The sequence below is a fragment of the Oryctolagus cuniculus genome, chromosome 15 (genome assembly GCF_964237555.1).
Source record: "Oryctolagus cuniculus chromosome 15, mOryCun1.1, whole genome shotgun sequence".
Taxonomy (NCBI): domain Eukaryota; kingdom Metazoa; phylum Chordata; class Mammalia; order Lagomorpha; family Leporidae; genus Oryctolagus; species Oryctolagus cuniculus.
The window spans coordinates 13,650,029-13,667,709 of NC_091446.1; the positions used below are offsets into that span (position 1 = coordinate 13,650,029).

Here is a 17,681-nt window from a genome sequence, read left to right on the forward strand (position 1 = left end):
CACTTGCATGTGGGATTGTAGGCGGGAGAGAGTACGAATGCCTGCTTGGAACCGGAAAGCAAAATGCTGTTAATTGTTCTTTAAAATGCAAACCGGCGCTACGTGGGATCTGGCATCTCGTGCGTATCTCCTGACATTCTGGAGGTGATGGTACCTGCTGTCGCCTGTGACTTGGAGCTGAGGCCAGCCTTCGGAGGCCCCAGGACACCTGGTCTTGCTTAGGGTGACGAGATGCCACGCTCTGCCCTGGGACCTCCTGGGTGGGCACACGGTGATGCTCCTAGCTAGTCCAGTGGCTTGACTTTATTTAAAATGCAATTGATTTCAGACAGATGGGTGATGAGACTCCTGCAGGAAAGAGTTTCTGCACGTGGAATGAGAAGAATGTGAGGTTCCAAGTGTGGGTGCCGGACAGCTGCAGTCTGCTTGCCGAGTGGGTCCAGGGCCCTGTTGCCTTGGGCTTCAGAGGAGAGCGAGCCCAGCGCATGCCTGTCTCTCAGAGTTTGGGCTCCGTTTCTGATGGTTTCTAACATCGCAGGCTCCCATTTTGTTCCCAACTCAGGTGGACCCTACGGATCCTTAGGAGTAGATTATGAATTCGAAAAGCTCCTGTGTAAGATATTTGGAGAGGATTTTATCGAACAATTCAAAATCAAACGTCCCGCGGCCTGGGTTGACCTAATGATCGCGTTCGAGTCTCGCAAAAGAGCAGCCGCCCCAGACCGAACCAACCCGCTGAACATCACCCTGCCCTTCTCGTTCATCGACTACTACAAGAAGTTCCGTGGGCACAGCGTGGAGCACGCCCTGAGGAAGAGCAAGTGCGTGAGGCTTGCCTTTGGCACGGACGTAGCGGGGGATGGTGCGGATGGGAGGGGAAGTGGATGTGGACTCTGGCTGCTGTGGGCTCTCACTGTGGGCAAGGGACTCGCCTCTCTGATCCTCAGTCTTTTTGTCTGGAAAGTGGGCATACTAATTCTACTCACCCTACAGGGTTCCGGCGGGGACAGAATGGCTGTGTGGATGTTAGGTGCTTATCAGAAGGCAGGGGACCTGGAGGTAGTACCCGTGTGCTAGCTGGTATTCACTGAGGCGTAGAAGCTTCCTGACAGCGGGGACATTTAGCTTGGACTCCAGGGGCTCTGGGTTTGCTGCCTCTCAGACTCCCTTGTCCACAAGCATTGGTGGCTCAGAATGTTGCAAAATGAACTTATCTGGAAGATGGGTTAAAGCTGAATTTTAAAAATAATAGACCAAAATCACAGGTTTCTTATAAGCTTCACAATTTTGTTGGTAGACATATCCTTAGTGAAACGATTACTGTGTTAAACACACTCACATACCTAACACGTTTTTCTGAGGGGAAAAGTCCCAGTCGTTTGCCCTGTAAAACAGAAACACAAACCTTTCATCCGGTCAGTTTCCTGCCACACTACATCCTCATCTGCCCCCCCCCCAAGCATTTTATAGAAGATTCACATGGTTTATCTTCTGTTTTTAATTTTATTATTTTAATTAATTTATTTTTGACAGGCAGAGTAGACAGTGAGAGAGAGAGAGAGACAGAGAGAAAGGTCTTCCTTCTATTGGTTCACCTTCCAAATGGCTGCTATTTCTGGTGCACTGCACCGATCTGAGGCCAGGAGCCAGGTGCTTCTCCTGGTCTCCCACGGGGTGCAGGGCCCAAGCACTTGGGCCATCCTCCACTGCACTCCCGGGCCACAGCAGAGGGCTGGCCTGGAAGAGGAGCAACCAGGACAGAATCCGGCGCCCCGACCGGGACTAGAACCCGGTGTGCCGGCGCCGCAGACGGAGATTAGCCAAGTGAGCCGTGGTGCTGGCCACATGGTTTATCCTCTAATACACAAATACAAGAATACCTTTAAAAGTTCATGGAAAAATGAAAATAAAAGAGAAATGTCTCTTGGTGCAGCTGCTTCTCTAACACGGCTTTTTCATGAGCTTCTGGAAGACCTCTTGCGCGCAAGGAGCTCGAAACTTCCTGCGCCAAAAGACACTTCCGCTTCACTGTGTTCCCATCAGCCTTCCGAAGCAGCCTCCTGCGTCAGTGTGGGGCTCTGCAGGAGACACGTTCTAAGTCCCAACCATAGTACCATCATCATCATCAACCACCTAGTCAGCATTAACATTGGTTTTCCACTTAGCTCATAAAGTCTCTCCATTTGCGTCATGGTGCACGCGAGGGCTGCACACGGCGAGGGCATGACGTGCTGTGGCGTACGCCGAGCGTACAGGCCCCTCCTGTTTACGGTTTATTCCGCAACAACACGGCTGTTCAAGCTGCTGAGTTCTCTGCTGTCTGCTTTTGCTCCCCGCCTGCCCGGGGTGTTACGTAACACTGTTCTACTCTCCACTGGGAACGTGTTGTGGCTTGACTTAGAGGAGTGATCGGGTCCAGGTTTGCAGATCTAGTCCCTGGCTGGGGCATTTCCCACCGCATCGCATCAGGGCACAGGCGCTGTCTCTTCTCTGTGATGTTCGTGCCTTTCGGTCATTGCCCGCGTCCATTCCTTCATGTGGCCGTGCGGCTGCGCAGGCTGTCATTCTTTCTTCATCAGTTGAGCTGGAATACTGCTTGAGCGAGAATCTTCTCCACAGTGGTTTTGTTTGCAGTTCCTGTTGGAGCCGGTGCCGTGGCTCACTAGGCTAATCCTCCGCCTGTGGTGCTGGCACCCTGGGTTCTAGTCCCAGTTGGGGCGCCGGATTCTGTCCCGGTTGCTCCTCTTCCAGTCCAGCTCTCTCCTGTGGCCCGGGTGGGCAGTGGAGGATGGCCCAAGTGCTTGGGCCCTGCACCCCATGGGAGACCAGGAGGAAGCACCTGGCTCCTGGCTTCAGATCAGCACAACATTGGCCGTAGCAGCCATTTGGAGGGTGAACCAATGGAAGGAAGACCTTTCTCTCTGTCTCTGTCTCTCACTGTCTAACTCTGCCTGTCAAAAATAAAATTAAATAAAATAAAAACCAGTTCCTGTTGGAAAGACAGAAAAATGCCTGGGTTAATGCCTTCATTTATGAGCCAGAATCCCTGGAGAGTTGATTTCCTAACATCCTCCAGAGTGGCTAAAGAATTGGTTTTTATTCTCTTGTGGGACACAGGGACAGCATGAGTAAGCATTCATGGCATAAGCGTGTCTGGTGTGTTTTCAGCCACGACACCTATGTCCTTATTGAGGCTCAGGTCATCCCGCACTGGCCAACTGTTGCCTCTGCACATGATTCTGAGGGCCTTGGACAGGAGGTCCTGGTGGTCTCTGACCACATCTCTGCCTCTAGGAGGTGGAGAAACCCCTCCTGACTCAGCTTGGCCATTTCTCTAAGAAGCACTAGGGCAACACGGTGGATTTGAGTCCCGGTCTTCTTGTCCTTGGAGCCGGGCTACACTGGACTCTGACTGGACCGATGTCCTCTCTGCCCCACTGGCCCCCTTCAGAGGAACCCGCCTCTGTGTTGAACCCCAAGTCCTGCCTGCAGAGTTTGAGGGGCCTGCCAATCCTCCTACTGAGGACACTAGCCACAGCTGTGGGGTCACCCCACCCCATGCCACAGTGTCCCTTGGTCCATGCCATGGGAAGAATTGCTGGCATCATCTACAGAGTGTCGGGGAAGCATCTGGTGTGTGCTGGGTTCAAGGGTGGATTGCCGCGTGCCTGGCCCCCAGCTTTCGCACAGGCGGGGCACAGGCTGCGGGTCTGGGGAATAAACAGTTCGTGGCATCCGTGGAGCATCAGAAAGTTCCCACTGTGGTCGCTCACTTGATATTCACCGTCACCTGTGAGGGAGACAAGGTGAGTCTGTTATCCCAACTTCCAGATGTGAGGACGGCGCTCACACAGTAGATGGGACGGAGAGCTGTTCTGCCACGCTCAGGTCTTAGAGAAGCCCGCAGCTGCTGCGCGGTGGTGGCCGGCCACCCTGGGTCCCTGTCCCTGCTTCACGCTGCTGCTGCCCTGGACATGCTGTGCTTTTTTTTTTTTTTTTTGACAGACAGAGTGGACAGTGAGAAAGAGAGAGAGAGAGAGAGAGACAGAGAAAGGTCTTCCTTTGCCGTTGGTTCACCCTCCAATGGCCACCGTGGCCGGCACACCGCGCTGATCTGAAGGCAGGAACCAGGTGCTTCTCCTGGTCTCCCATGGGGTGCAGGGCCCAAGCACTTGGGCCATCCTCCACTGCACTCCCTGGCCACAGCAGGGAGCTGGCCTGGAAGAGGGGCGACCGGGACTAGAACCCGGTGTGCTGGTGCCGCTAGGCGGAGGATTAGCCTGTTGAGCCGTGGTGCCAGCCCCATGCTGTGCTTTTGACAGAGGGACTAGGAAGGGCATCCAGTAGGACTGAGCTTGTCACTGACATGTGACAGGTGCCTGGGGCGCAGGTGATGCAGCCGGGTGCCCGCGCTGGTATCTTGGTAGCCTTACCCGGCAGTACAGACACCACACCGGATGAGTCTTTAATATCATGGCATCCAACCTTTGTTAGAATCAGATGGGGTCCTCCAGAAGAGAGGGCTGCCCTTTATTTACGCCCCTTTGCTACTGCATTTGGCTTCCAGTATCCCAGCAGCAGGTCGGCCACAGCCCGAAGCAGAGAAACAGAAGAGATTCGGTCCTAGCTGGTGAGCGGCTAAGGGTCGAGGTCCTGCAGGTTGGAGGACGTCCAAGGGAGCTTTTGACTTGCAAGCTCTTTCTGCTCTGGGGTGTGACAGGCGTTCTGCCAGGGCACAGGACTTCTCAGGGAGACCCTCACTGCCTGCTCCCCCCTTCTCTCCCAGCGTGGATTTCGTGAAGTGGTCCTCGCAGGGGATGCTGCGGATGAGCCCGGACGCCATGAACGCCCTCTTTAAGCCGACCATCGACAGCATCATTGAGCACCTCCGTAAGTGCCTGCGGCGCCTTGGCCACACAGCGGGGCAGAGCTGAGACTGGGGCCTGACTTCTCCAGCATCAGGAGTCAGGCTGGTAGGGGGCCTGGGGCTGGATGCCACAGGAGTGAGCAGGGCTTGGGCTGGAAGCCACAGGAGTGAGCAGGGCTTGGTCATGTAGCGAGGAGGTCCCACCCCTCTCCTCAGGTCCTGCAGAGCCGCCGAGAGCCTGCCCTCACCTGGGTTCCAGTTTGGCCCCAAAAGACAGAGAAATAGGAGCTGGGAAGCCTCCAGGGAGTGCACTGTCTGCCTCATCAGGACACGGGGGGTCCTCACCCTGCTGGGAGAGAAGCAGCTGTGGTGGGAACCAAAGGAAGGTTTTCCCGGGGCAAAGAGGACCTGGCATGCAGTCCTACTGCCCCTGCCAGTGGCCCTGACCCAGGGACACACAGCAGACTCGCTGGATTGAGGTCCAGCAGGGGCCTGCTGGATGGGAGCTCTTGCTGTCCATCTCTCAATTAAATAAAACAGAATGGCTCCTGGAGAATTCTCTTCAGTGAGCTCGGATGCCGCCAGCCAGCTCTGCAGGCGGCCCACGTGGTTTCTGTCCACTCGCCACGGGCTCGGGCGGCCCACGGCTCGTGTGCCTGCTGGCTTTCACCAACGCGATGTTCTGTCTCCCTCTTGCTTTTCAGGGGATCTGTTTCAGAAGCCCGAGGTGTCCACGGTCAAGTTCCTCTTCCTGGTGGGTGGCTTTGCCGAGGCGCCGCTGCTGCAGCAGGCGGTGCAGGCTGCCTTCGGCGACAAGTGCCGGATCATCATCCCCCAGGACGTGGGCCTCACCATCCTCAAGGGTGCCGTCCTCTTCGGCCTGGACCCCGCGGTGATCAAGGTGCGCCGGTCCCCGCTCACCTACGGGGTGGGTGTGCTGAACCGCTACGTGGAGGGCAAGCACCCGCCCGAGAAGTTGCTGGTGAAAGATGGCACACGCTGGTGCACCGACGTCTTCGACAAGTTCATCTCGGCAGACCAGTCAGTGGCCCTGGGCGAGCTGGTCAAGCGAAGCTACACCCCCGCCAAGCCCTCGCAGCTGGTCATCGTCATCAACATCTACAGCGCTGAGCATGACAGCGTCAGCTTCATCACCGACCCCGGGGTGAAGAAGTGCGGCACGCTCCGCCTGGATCTCACGGGCACCAGCGGTGCGGCGGTGCCCGCCCGGAGGGAGATCCAGACCCTCATGCAGTTTGGGGACACCGAGATTAAGGCCACGGCCGTTGATATAGCCACCTCAAAGAGTGTCAAAGTAGGGATCGACTTCTTAAATTACTAACCACCCCTCCCTGCTGCCTGCCCCCTTGGACTCAACTCATCTGCATCTGCTGACCTCAGCCTTGACCGTCCTGTCCCTGACCTTGACCCCTTGCCATCGTCTGCCCAAATTTCGTCAGGGAAGCTGAGAACATCCAGGGCCAGGAACAAGGAGATTTCTGAGTCAGTCACTGGAGTCAGGACAACGGCCGAAAGTGGAAGTTGAGGTTTGAGAACAGGAGATTTCAGGACCCTGGGAGAGCAGCTCATTTCCATAGGGACAGAGTGGAGGGAGGACCCGCCGTGTGACAAGGCGACTGGCGCTGGGCCGCAGCAGCGGATGGGCTGCGGTACACATGTCTCTGCTGAGTCGAACTCCGGTGGAAGCCCTGTGGCGTCTTCCTAGGTTTCAAGGGAGATCTCTGAGCCAGGGGGAGATCTTTATCTGGGACTTTCGTTTTGTCCTTCATGTTTTCTGGATGGCAGTCAACACAAAATGCCACCCATCTGCAGCTAATTTCTTTTCCTCATGGTGGGATCAAAAGTGGTGATTCAGGGGGAACTTGGCACGATGGTAGCTGGTGGGAGAAGACAGCCTACACAGGGCACTATTTTAGGTTCTCATAGAATTTAAATTCCAAGGCAGCTTAGCAAAGGAAAACTGCAGCCTTGGCTCCCCCGCCGGGACTGCCACGAGTAGGAGCGCTCACACCTCAGCTTTTCAGCAGGTGGAAACTTGCTCTGCTGTTCAGGAGTTACTGACATATCCCAAATTATATTCATCCCCCTCCTCCATGGGGGATTCATTCCAAGACCTCCCACTCATCCCCTCGAAGTGGGTGCCTGCAAACTGTGCCTAGCACTGAATTCTAGCTACAGGGGTCTTCCAAAAGTTTGCAGGAAATGGAATTAAAAGATAATGCAGATTTTCCATGAACTTCTGGAAGTCCTCGTCATATAATATGTATGTCTTTTTCCTATCTATACATACACATGATAAAAGTTTAACTTATAAATTAGGCACAGTGAAAGCTTAAAACAATAACTAATAATAAAGTGGAATAATTACAGCAATGAAGTATCATAAGTGTGGTTGCCCTCTCTCCAAAGATCTTACTATCCTGGGCTGTGCTGGGGGACCACAGTTGACCAACGGTAACTGAAATTGCAAAAAGTAAACCCGCAGGTTAGAGGAGGTTCAACAGCATGTGCTGTGGGGTAATTCCCAGAACACCAACCCCCAACTCCCAAGTTCACCAGCTGTTAGCCATTCTAGCCAATCCTACCAGGAGCGCTGTGCCTTGTCGCCTTCACCAAGCCCAGACGTCCGGACCAGCCCCGACCTCGAAAACCTTCCAGACTTAAAATTACTCCCTCTCCCCAACCCTGCTCATTCCTGTGTCCTTAAAGGTTTTGGCCATTGGTTCCCACACTTTGAGAGAGGCTCAGCTCCTCTGTTCTATGAAATAGTTCATTACAACCTCCCGTTTTTAAAGTCTGTCTAAAAAGAATCTGGCGACACCTGCTTGATGAATTAAGCCAGTTCTCTCGAGGCAGATCTGGGGCTCACTTTCATCTGAGTCGTTCGAGTACTTGTCAAAAACGGGGGCTTGGTTCCTGCCCCTTTTTAACCGAAGTTGACTCTTGAAGAGGGGGCAGGAATCTGCATTTTTAGGATACACCACAAGTGATTGATGTCCCATTGACATTTGAGATTTCCCAACTTTAGGTTTTGTTGAAGCCCACACAGGGCCCACAGCATGTACCCTCTCGTCTCACCTAGGGCTCCCTTTGGAAGAGAGCTGACCCGTGGTGAGTGATGCCCTAGTCCATTGTCTGAGTGAGTGAGCTGCCTCCCTACCCCACCCCCCCTTGGGGATGGCACTTTCAACTGTCCTAGGAAGGGCCTGGGAGGAAAAAGATTTCAGGGGAGAAGAACTAAGAACGGGGCTGACCCCCGGTGGTCTCTGTTCTCTCCTGTTTTCTCCAACATCAGGAACCAACTAAGAAAGAAAGAATCAAGAATCTGACTCACAGCCCATCTGATCTGTTCAAAGCTGTGTTTTCCACCTGCTGGAATTCATTCCAATTTTACATCTCGGGATGCACCCTGATTGAATAGAGGAGGGAACAGACTTCGAATGGGAGTTGGACCCACAGGCCATTAGCATAGCCGATAGGCAGATTTTCAGTCGCGTTTCAAATTTCATTTTAACACTTCTGTCTTCTTCTCACCTCATCTGCTGCAGAATCCCCGCTAGAACGGGAAATACTAACAGCCACAGAAGTAGGGAGTCTGGTCCCATGATGTCCGGGCAGGGTTCCACAGCCGGGACAGTCTTTGCTCTCGTCCTCTTGCTGCCTGCTCTGTTTCACAGCTGTCTCTAGGGTCTCTCTTTGGGGCTGGCAGCCATGTTTGTCTACAAAGAAGACTTTTGAGCTTAGTTCTGAGAAACAGAATTTTATGTACATACAATGTCAGAATCTTGTACAGAATCTTTATTTCTACTGTGTTGCTTTTCTTGTTTAAAAATAACGCTCTTTGATTGTTGTTGTTGACCTTGCTATCCCCAATTTTGCTATCCCTTCATTGCGCTCATGAATCATCAATTTATGCTGATGCCTAGCTAGGGACTATGTGCGCAGGATGGAGCAACTGATGAGGGGGGGGACCCCCTGAGTCCGTGCGGCCCCTGGATGATGGTGTTGTCAGACCCTTGCCCGCACACATCCTTCCCAGAGGCCTACAGCTTGTATCTAAAGCATTACCTATCAATCCTCCTGTCCAGACTTGGAGAACAGAAGGTTACAGTTCTGTGCGGGAGAACCTATGAAACACTTTACATCCTGTGGGGCTGTCAAGCTTCCTTCTAAGGCAAAGCAGTCACTGTACAGGCAAAACGTGGTCTCCTCTGTGTGACGACTGTAATTTTCCAAAGCCAAAGGAAGAAGTGTACATTATCCCAGCTTTTCTGCTGGGTTAGGTGTAACTGAGAGTAATATAGTCAAGCCCCCTTCTTCTCCTTTTTTTTTTTTTTTTGCTGATGTAAAGCCTTTCCTGCCTTGCATTAATGATGTCTCCTTGTCTACTATTTCTCTTTGATGAGCTGCTAGAAACCTGCAATGTTGGCAAACAGATGATGGACAGGGGGTGACAATTTAATTAGACTTCCTCCTGGCCCCAGAGATGCAGCCTGAGTAGTTAAAACTTTCAATGAGACCTCCAAAGCCACTCCCACCCCTAGAAATATTCTAGAATAAGAACACTGGACAAGTACACTTGGACACGTTTCCTAACCGTAGAACATTTCTAGAAGGCCTGTTGTCTTGACTCGTGTCTCAGTTGTCCCTGGCATATTATCTGATGGTCATGCTTCCTGGAAGCAAAACTGTCAGGGATTTCTCTTGTAACTTCCCTTTCTGAACACAGCAGGCAACAATAAATGCTGAAGGGCAGGACAAGTTACAGACAGGACAGGGAAGAGGAGGAGGCAGATGAGTGTGTCTGCGGAGTGAGGGCTGAGGTGAGTCCGGATTACAGAGCCTGCCCCACCCTTAGAATGTTATCTAGACCAAGTTTAGCTTTTAGAGTCCAAGTCTGGTTAAGTGCCAGGGTAGCCATGAATTGCATGCACTGATATAAGCAGGAGTCCAATGCACTATTAGCTGGAGCTCGAACTTCACATTGTAGAGATGTAATAGCTGTGATGAAGCTGTGGATGCCTGTATGCTGGGAACTGGCCCACGGGGGTGACCAGCCTAACACTGTTGGTCATCGTGTCACCTACACTGCCCATCTGCTTGAAATAGGAAAGCATTTATCCTACAAATCTCAGCCACTGGGGTCTTGTGCACTACAAGAAAACCCCAAACTTCACAACCTGTGCAGCGGTTCACAACTTGACGGGATTGTATCTACAAACTCTTGTCTCCACCGATGTCTAATAAAGCAAAACTCTGGATCTCACCGAGCAAGACTGCCTTTGTCTCCGTTCGGGGTCTGTGAGCGCAGCAATGCTCGGCTGTTGCCCACCGCCCCTTCTCCAGTCTGGGCCGCGGCTGGTTCCTCCATATTGTAAGCTTAACAGTCACGCCAACACCAGCCCTGCCTTCATTGGCTGGGAACCAAAGCGTCAGGGATGTCCGCAGAGCCTGGTGTTGGAAGAAGGTGTTCTAACCAGAGAGAAAGCCCGTGGGGACCCCTGACAACTCCATTGCACCCACATTTGAAAATGCGGAAGGCCTGGCACAGTGCCCTGCCCTCTGGCGTCCTCGCAGGCACAGGAAGCTGCACCTGGAGCCACACCAGGGTCACACTCCGCAGCTGGCTCTAGAAGCTTCTACAGGGCCTGAGGTGGGCTCCGAGGACTCTTAGTGGGGCAGGAAAGGCGTTGGCTCCATCGGTCCCCATCTGAGGTTGAGTTTCCTTAGAGCGTAGGCAGAGAAAGCCGGGCGCGCGGGGTAAACACGCAGCCCACGCCGCAGCGCCCCCAGGCAGCGGGCAGAGCGGCCACTGCGGGCTGTGGGCGGGGAAAGCGGCCCGGCCCCTCCCTGCCGGCTTCACAGTGGGCATCCCGGGGGGAAGGAAGGAGACAGAGGCGACGCTGGGCGGGCGGGGTGGGGAGACGCCCGGGTGTGTGCCCCGCCTGCACCGCGGAATGAGCGCACAAAGGCCGGGCTGCCCGCGAGGACCCAGCTGACCTCCACCCAGGCCGCCCCAGGTGAGCACGGCGCTGGCCGGCCCCGCCCCGCCCTCTCCCTCGGGACATCTCCTTGCCAAGCTCCGCTCTGCCCGCCTCCTCCAGGCCTGCACTCAGCACCGCACTTCGGGCCCTATTTCCTGCTCCTCAGAGTTCGGAAGTCCTGTGTTCATCCTTGTTCACCCCAGACTCCTCAAGCAAGGGTCCCAGCTTGTCTGTGTCTTACTTGTCTATGACATGGGGATGCTGTGGGTGATTAGTGACCTATAAATGCCCCCTTGCTTCTGTCCCCATCTGCAGTGGGACCGTTGAGGGGGTTAAGCAGTGCGTTGAAGACCGTTCTTGGTGGACAGGTGGGTTCACAGCCAGGTCTGTGGGACCTCACTGTTCTTAGCCTGGTGGGGACAGGGCTGTGTCACGGCTGCGGCCTCCCTTGCACCTGAAGCCGCTTAACCCGGTCTTGGAGGTGTCGTGCTCTCTTGATGAACCTGACCGATGGCCCTGATTGCAGGGTAGGACAGGGTGGCATCCGCGGAATCGATGCAGGCCCTGGCCCGTTTGGCGGGGACCACTGCACTGCCTACGGAGGAGGGAGGGTCTTGCTCTAGAGAGAGCATCCACATAAATTGGTGCTGTAATGGAGCCCCACCTCTGCTTGCCCCCCCTGGGCTCCATGCCGGTCCCTAAAGGAGTTCCCGCGGAAGCAAATATTACTGCTGCCACGGATTCCCCTGGGGGTGTGGGTGCCTCATCTCTCTTCTCCCCAGGTTCACGAGTCTCACACGGGGGCTCCTGGGTCTTGCTCTTTGTATTCCTGACCTTTGTCACATTCCATGGCCATGGTATGTGCGTAGCTTATGGTTGTTGGGTGGTTGGGTGGGTGGATGGATGGATGGATGGATGGGTGGATGGATGGATGGATGGATGGGTGGATGGATAGATGGATGGGTGGATGGATAGATGGATGGGTGGGTGGATGGATGGATGGATGGATGGGTGGATGGATGGATGGATGGGTGGGTGGATGTATGGATGGTTGGGTGGGTGGGTGGATGGATGGATGGATGGATGGGTGGATGGATGGGTGGGTGGATGGATGGATGGGTGGATGGATGGGTGGATGGGTGGGTGGATGGATGGATGGTTGGTTGCATGGATGGATAGATTGATGTGTGGCTGGATTGATGGATGGATGGACTGACAGATGTTTGGATGGATGGATGGATGGATGGATGGATGGGTGGATGGATGGATGGGTAGATGGATGGAGGATGGATGGGTGGATGGATGGATTGATGGGTGGTTGGTTGCATGGATGGATGGATTGATGTGTGGCTGGCTGGATGGATGGATGGATGGACTGGTGGATGTGTGGATGGATGGACTGACGGATGTGTGGATGGATGGATGGATTGATGGATGGTTGGTTGCATGGATGGATAGATGGATGGGTGGCTGGATTGATGGATGGGTGTACTGACGGATGTGTGGATGGATGGATGGATGGACTGACGGATGTGTGGCTGGATGGATGGATGAATGGGAGGGACCTGCTGGGGAGGAGGCTGTGATCTGCAGACCTGTTATCAGGGTAAAGTGAAAGGCAGTTTGGGGCCAGGACGTTGGTTTGTAGCTGCAGCCAGCCGTGTCTGCCAGCTTTGGGTAAGACGGTGGTGCTGCTTCTCAGTCCCAGCCCCTGGCAAGGGCTTTCCTCCACTCTGGGCTCTTGCAGATGTGAGTGAGTCCTAAAGGCAGAGACTCTGATGAGACCGTTTCATTCCCCCGTCTCTTCTTAACAGAGAGTGCAACCATGGAGTCTTCTAGGATCTTCATGAGAAAGCTGCCAATCACACCCGGCTACAGTGGTGAGTGCAGATAAGCCCGGCAGGAGAGCCGCAGCCTTTCCCCGTGTCCAGGCCTGCCTGCTGACTGGGCCCTCGCAGGTGCTCTCATGTTTGAGACACATGGAGGGTGCTCCGTGACTGCAGACGCCTGAGAGCTGAGTTCTGATCAATAGAGAACTTGGGCCAGATGGTCCCGATGTGGCCTGGTAGGCAGGAAGCGCTGAAGGCCTGGTGGATGCCTTTGGACAAGGACAGACACAAGGCTTTGACGACGAGCACAGTAGCTAAGCTGGGGCTCTGTCCTTCCCAGGTGGGGCGCTCTCAGTCCCCGCCAGAGGCTGTCCCTGCGTTGTCATTCTTCCCTGCGGTCCCTGCAAGGAGGGTGGCCAAGTGCCCTGATTCTCCCAGGGCTGTGCTGGTGTTAGCGCTGGGAAGTCATGCATCAGGGAGACCCTTCAGCACCCGGCCAACCAAAAAAGTTGTTGTTTGCTCTACGTCCTCCAACTTCTGGGCTGCTGTGAACTTACAAAGTCACCTCCCTGTAGGTGGCAAACCCAGTGGTCCCTGTGGACGCTCTGCTCTCACACACTGTATGTCTGGTGCTTGGGATAGTCCCAGCCTCGGCCTGGCCTCCTGTCTGGTTAAGAGAACAGGATGTGGGCCTTGATGAGCTTCAGTTCTCCACCTGCTCACTCCACAATTGTAAGGAAGCAACTCATCTCTCTGGGGGGGGGGGGGATGGAGAAGATTCTGGAACATGGGTGTAGTCATTTTCTAGGATGGCTATAACCAATCACCACCAACTGGGTGCTTTAAAGTGACAGCAGTTTCTTCTGGCACAGTTGTGCAGGCTGGAAGTCTACAGTGGAGGGTGGGATGTTTCCAGGCGTGCACATATACACTCAGGTACAATATACACAGGTCAGAGCAGGCCCTGGTGATGGGGAAGGGACTGTGGCCATGCCCCTGGGGTTCTGTGGCCTCCTACACCACAGTGGGGCTGTCTTTTGATTGTCCAGGGGCTGAGGTGGTGCCGTGGCAGCCCCGGGGACTTGCAGCAAGGTCAGGATCAGCCTACGCGCTGATTCCTTGGGGGCCTGGGCTGGTTGATCGCAGGGGTCAGCGGGAGGGTGGCGGCTTTCAGCCCCGAGGCCGGGTTTCCCCCTAATGTGCTGAGCTGTATTTACTTTGCAGTTTAAAAGCAAGTTCTTAACCAGTTTTCCTCATTTGTTCTCTTTAAAAGTGGCTTTATTGTGACAATATTATAGTACTTAGGATTCCGCATCGAGTTTAAACAAATAGTTGTGCTTTCCCCGTAATGATCGTAATGATTATATGTTATTTGGTGGGAAATGGGGAAAAATTGTTCCAGGGGAGGGTCTTACAGATAATGAATTTACCTTTTTGTGTCTCTGCTTTTAATAAGCCTGCAATTTTCTGATGGTCTGGCAGGAAAGATCCCAAATTACACTTGGGAAGTGTCAAGGAAAATAAGCTTTCTCTCTCTAAAACGATGAATAATTTCAGTAGCTTCTCAGGTTATCATTTTGGCCCATTAAATGCTTTCCCCACTTAGGGTGCAGGCAGGCGTAAGGGGCTTGGCTAGCAAAGAACAGGTACCAGTCCTCTGCGTTGGTGAAATGCGCCTTCCCTCCCCAGCCCCAAGGTCATTTCTTCTTGGCCTTGGGAGGGCTCAGCCACAGTGGAAGCCACAGCACTGATTGTGCTAATGGCCTTTGGGAAAATGCAGCATTGCTGGCCCCGGGGGGTGGGCTGGCATTCAGGGTAGTTTAGAGGGATTCTGAACCTCTCCCCCTCCCCCAGCCTCGGTCAAGGCTGTGACTCGGCTGCTTTTGCAGGCTTCGTGCCATTCGTTAGCTGCCAGGGAGGCTCCAGCGAGGAAGATGTGGGCCACTGCCTGAAGACCTTCCAGGAGAGCACGCGCAGATACAAAGCCCAGCTGGAGGAGCTTCGCTGCTTGGTGGCCACTGCTCCCACACTGAAGCCTGTGTGCTCCGAGGAGACGGTCCAGCGGGCCGTGCACGAGTACTACCGGAAGTACCACCCCTTGAGTCTGGGTATGGGCTCCCCTCCCCCAGCTCCCCCCTTCTCCTTGCTTCTAAGCATAAACCCAGCAGCAGCTGAAGTTGCAAGTCCCCAGGCCTCCGTGCAACATGCAAAGGCTCAGCCCCTTATGTCCCTTCCTTAATCTCTCCCTCCCATCCTCCCTTCCTTCCTTCTTTCCTTCCCTCCTCCCTTCCTTCCCTTCTTCCTTCCAAAATTTGAGAGGCAGAGAGACAGAGAGAGGAGACAGAGAAGGCTCCAGAAGCCAGGAGCCAGGGCCTGGAAACTCAATCCATGTGGGTGGCAAGAACCCAGTTACTTGAGGCATCACTGCTGCCCCCCAGAGCCTGCATCAGCAGGAAGTCAGAATCAGGAGCGGGAGCTGGGTGTGAAACCCAGGCACTCCTATATGGGACACGGATAACTTAACCGCCGACTTCACTGCTTGGCCAATGTCTGCCCCGGGCTCAGTTCCTTAATGTGAGAGGTCCATTGCTAGGGGAGAGGGTGCTGATCTGGGAGCTGAGAGCCTGGGAGTCACAGCAGATCTCCAGGCGTCAGCTCCTGGGGCAGTGGATACCACGTTTTGTCTGGGCCGGGCGCTCCTGTTTCGCTGACCATCACTACAACCCCACACGGCCCAGACTTAGTCCCATCTTAGCGATGAAGGCAGTGAGGGCAGCGTGGGCACTGACATCAGGCCTGGGTTTGAATTCTGCTCCTAGCTGAGCGGGAGGGGATTCACACTGAGCAACACCTATGACCGATGACCGTAGCAGTGATAATCACAGCAATGACTCGGCCTGGGTCGCTTTTTAAGATCTGAAGGCCTAAAGCAAAAGTAACGGGGTCATTGCCTTTATTGTTATTCCTATACGTGTTTGGGGCCTTTTCAAGGACACACGGCCGTTTACATGGTTGCGTGCTTTAAAATGTTCCAGACATCACAAAGAACATCTGAGGCTGAGCTGGCTCTGTCGCTACTTGCTGGGTGACCGCGGGCAGCCTGTTTCCCTATCTCAGCTCTGCTTTCTTCCTCCAGCTGTGAGGTCCTGGGACTCAGCGGCCTCCTGCAGGAAGGAGTAGGGGCAGTCACACCTGCCCAAGGTCACCCAGCCAGCCAGAGTCAGGCTTCCGGTGCTGAGTCTGACTCTCTCCTAACCTGCAGGCTGTTCCTCCCCTTATGTAAACCGTCACAGCGGGAGGTCTGAAGCTTTGTCATTCCCTTGACAAAGGGGCTTGGGACGAACACCAGGCTAGAGTCCTGGCCCTGCCACCTTGTGGCTGTGGGTGGGTGGCCTTGGCCCAGTCTCTCTTAACCTCCTCCAGGTCTCAGTCTCCTCCCGAGTGGAGGGAGTGTTGGGACCGACCTCTTAGTCTGTGAGTGAGTTAGGTGGGATACTCTGTATCCACAGCAGTAACCAAGCAGTGTCCTGTGCTGTACCTCCTCTGGGCTGACTGCTGGGGTGCCAGCTACCCATGTGGCTTTCCCAGGGAAGCATGGTGTCTCTCTCTCTTTTTTTTTTTTTTTACAGAATGCAAATACATCAAGAAACCTCCCGAGGAGCCTCCCATCCCCGGCTGGGCAGGCTACCTGCCTAGAGCCAGGGTCACTGAATTTGGCTGTGCCACAAGGTACACTGTCATGGCCAGAAACTGCTACAGGGACTTCCTGAACATCACAGAGCAGGCCAGGAGGGCACGTCTAAAGCCATACGAGGTGTAAGTATGTCTCAGCTCATAACCACAGACAGCAAAGTCCAGGGAGGAAAGCAGCCCTGCCCAGCATCCGCTTGTTTGTGCTTGGTTTGTTGTAAAGAAGTTGTGACTGCAGGGCCTTCCCAGTAGGCAGCCACCCTCTGCCTCCCCAGCAGCCTGCTGGTTTGTAGGGAGGGGCTGGGAGTGAAAACCAAGGGGGGAGGGTCCATCTTGGCAGCAGCCTTGGGGTCAAGGGTGCTGAGGGAGGGAAATGTCAGAGGACACCAAGACACTGCATAAGGAAGCTCTTGTGGCCTCAACTTTGCTCTTCTGTTAAATGGGAATAAATTATAAGGCTCAGAAATAAACATGCCATGCTCACACAGGACTGCATGTGTTATGTTTGTTCTTATTTTTATCATGAATGAAAGGAGTAATTCTATGACTTTTGCTCTTTAGAACTCACGGAGTCAGCACCCCACAGCTTCCTGCTCCTTCTCCAAGAGTGCTGATCCACGGAGGGCTGCTGCCCAAATACCCGGATTTCTCTGTCCCAGGTATGGAAGTCTTTCTCCCCTACCTTTCTCTGTTTTTCATAAGGGGATGAGATGTTTGCAATGGCCTCTCTGCTTGCACCTGGGCCACGTGCCTGCAACTCATGCAAACGGTTTCTCTTCCAGATGGAAACTGCCCCGCCCTGCAAAGACCCTTGACGGAGGACCCCAGCACCCTGGGCCCGTGTGGCTGTGCTCAGAGGCCAGACCTGTGGTGCAACGAGAAGTTCTCTCTATAGCCACTGTCCTCAGCAAGCTATGCAGAAAGCTAGGTGCAAGAGGAGAACCTTGGGGGCAGGGCTCAAAAGCCTGCTGTCGTCACATCAAAATCAGCCCACACCCTCATGGGTGATCAGAGCTTTAATAGCGAGAACTCTCTTAGTACCACCTGCGTCCGAGTGGTTGGCAGGAGCCCGGCGTTCGTGGGGAAGACCGTAGATTGTCACGTGGGAGTACAGAGGACACTTCTTAGTGTCCCAGGGCTTTTGTGGGGTTTCTCCCCGGGTTGTGTGATCTTGAGAAGAGCCAGGGGGGCTGTTTCTTCTAAGCCCAGAGGTGACACTGCACAGTCCCAGCCCGGCCCTCTCGCCGGTTGGCTTCCACGGTCACCCTGGGTCCTGGCATGGCGTGTCCC

At 54.3% G+C, this 17,681-nt stretch overlaps 2 protein-coding genes and 1 long non-coding RNA gene across 15 annotated transcripts in view; 2 read left to right on the forward strand and 1 right to left on the reverse strand.

Annotated features, from left to right (window-relative positions):
- HSPA12A (heat shock protein family A (Hsp70) member 12A) overlaps positions 1-10,154 on the forward strand; it is a 145,906-nt gene extending 135,752 nt beyond the window's left edge. For all 11 annotated transcript variants that reach the window (XM_051824194.2, XM_017348602.3, XM_051824196.2 and 8 more), the window contains 3 exons: positions 563-821; positions 4,787-4,890; positions 5,572-10,154. In XM_051824194.2, the coding sequence (XP_051680154.2) occupies positions 563-821; positions 4,787-4,890; positions 5,572-6,209 (1,001 nt within the window). In that variant the 3' untranslated portion in view covers positions 6,210-10,154. The remainder of the gene's footprint in view (positions 1-562; positions 822-4,786; positions 4,891-5,571) is intronic.
- On the reverse strand, positions 8,117-10,792 carry LOC103351433 (uncharacterized). The gene is made up of 2 exons (XR_519218.4): positions 10,156-10,792; positions 8,117-8,607 (listed from the first exon to the last, which is right to left on the reverse strand). It is a non-coding gene; the product is annotated as an uncharacterized lncRNA (long non-coding RNA).
- A 27-nt stretch (positions 10,793-10,819) lies between these two features.
- On the forward strand, positions 10,820-17,431 carry SPMIP5 (sperm microtubule inner protein 5). 3 transcript variants are annotated; one of them, XM_008270573.2, is made up of 7 exons: positions 10,915-11,240; positions 11,655-11,729; positions 12,687-12,752; positions 14,591-14,809; positions 16,331-16,517; positions 16,953-17,050; positions 17,174-17,431. In XM_008270573.2, the coding sequence occupies exons 3-7, from the start codon at positions 12,698-12,700 to the stop codon at positions 17,284-17,286; spliced, it is 672 nt and encodes a 223-aa protein (XP_008268795.1). In that variant the 5' UTR covers positions 10,915-11,240; positions 11,655-11,729; positions 12,687-12,697; the 3' UTR covers positions 17,287-17,431. The 3 variants fall into 3 exon arrangements, with proteins under 3 accessions (XP_008268797.1, XP_008268795.1, XP_002718777.1); XM_008270575.3 differs by lacking the exons at positions 10,915-11,240; positions 11,655-11,729 and adding an exon at positions 10,820-10,908; XM_002718731.3 differs by lacking the exon at positions 11,655-11,729.
- Positions 17,432-17,681: the final 250 nt, after the last annotated feature.

What these genes read in the sequence shown, in the direction of transcription:
- SPMIP5 (XM_008270575.3), top strand. Translation starts at nt 12,698, where the DNA reads ATGGAGTCTTCTAGGATCTTCATGAGAAAGCTGCCAATCACACCCGGC. An exon ending in CGTCTAAAGCCATACGAGGT is followed by an intron (nt 16,518 to 16,952) that starts GTAAGTATGTCT and finishes TTTGCTCTTTAG; the next exon opens with AACTCACGGAGTCAGCACCC. An exon ending in CCCGGATTTCTCTGTCCCAG is followed by an intron (nt 17,051 to 17,173) that starts GTATGGAAGTCT and finishes TTTCTCTTCCAG; the next exon opens with ATGGAAACTGCCCCGCCCTG.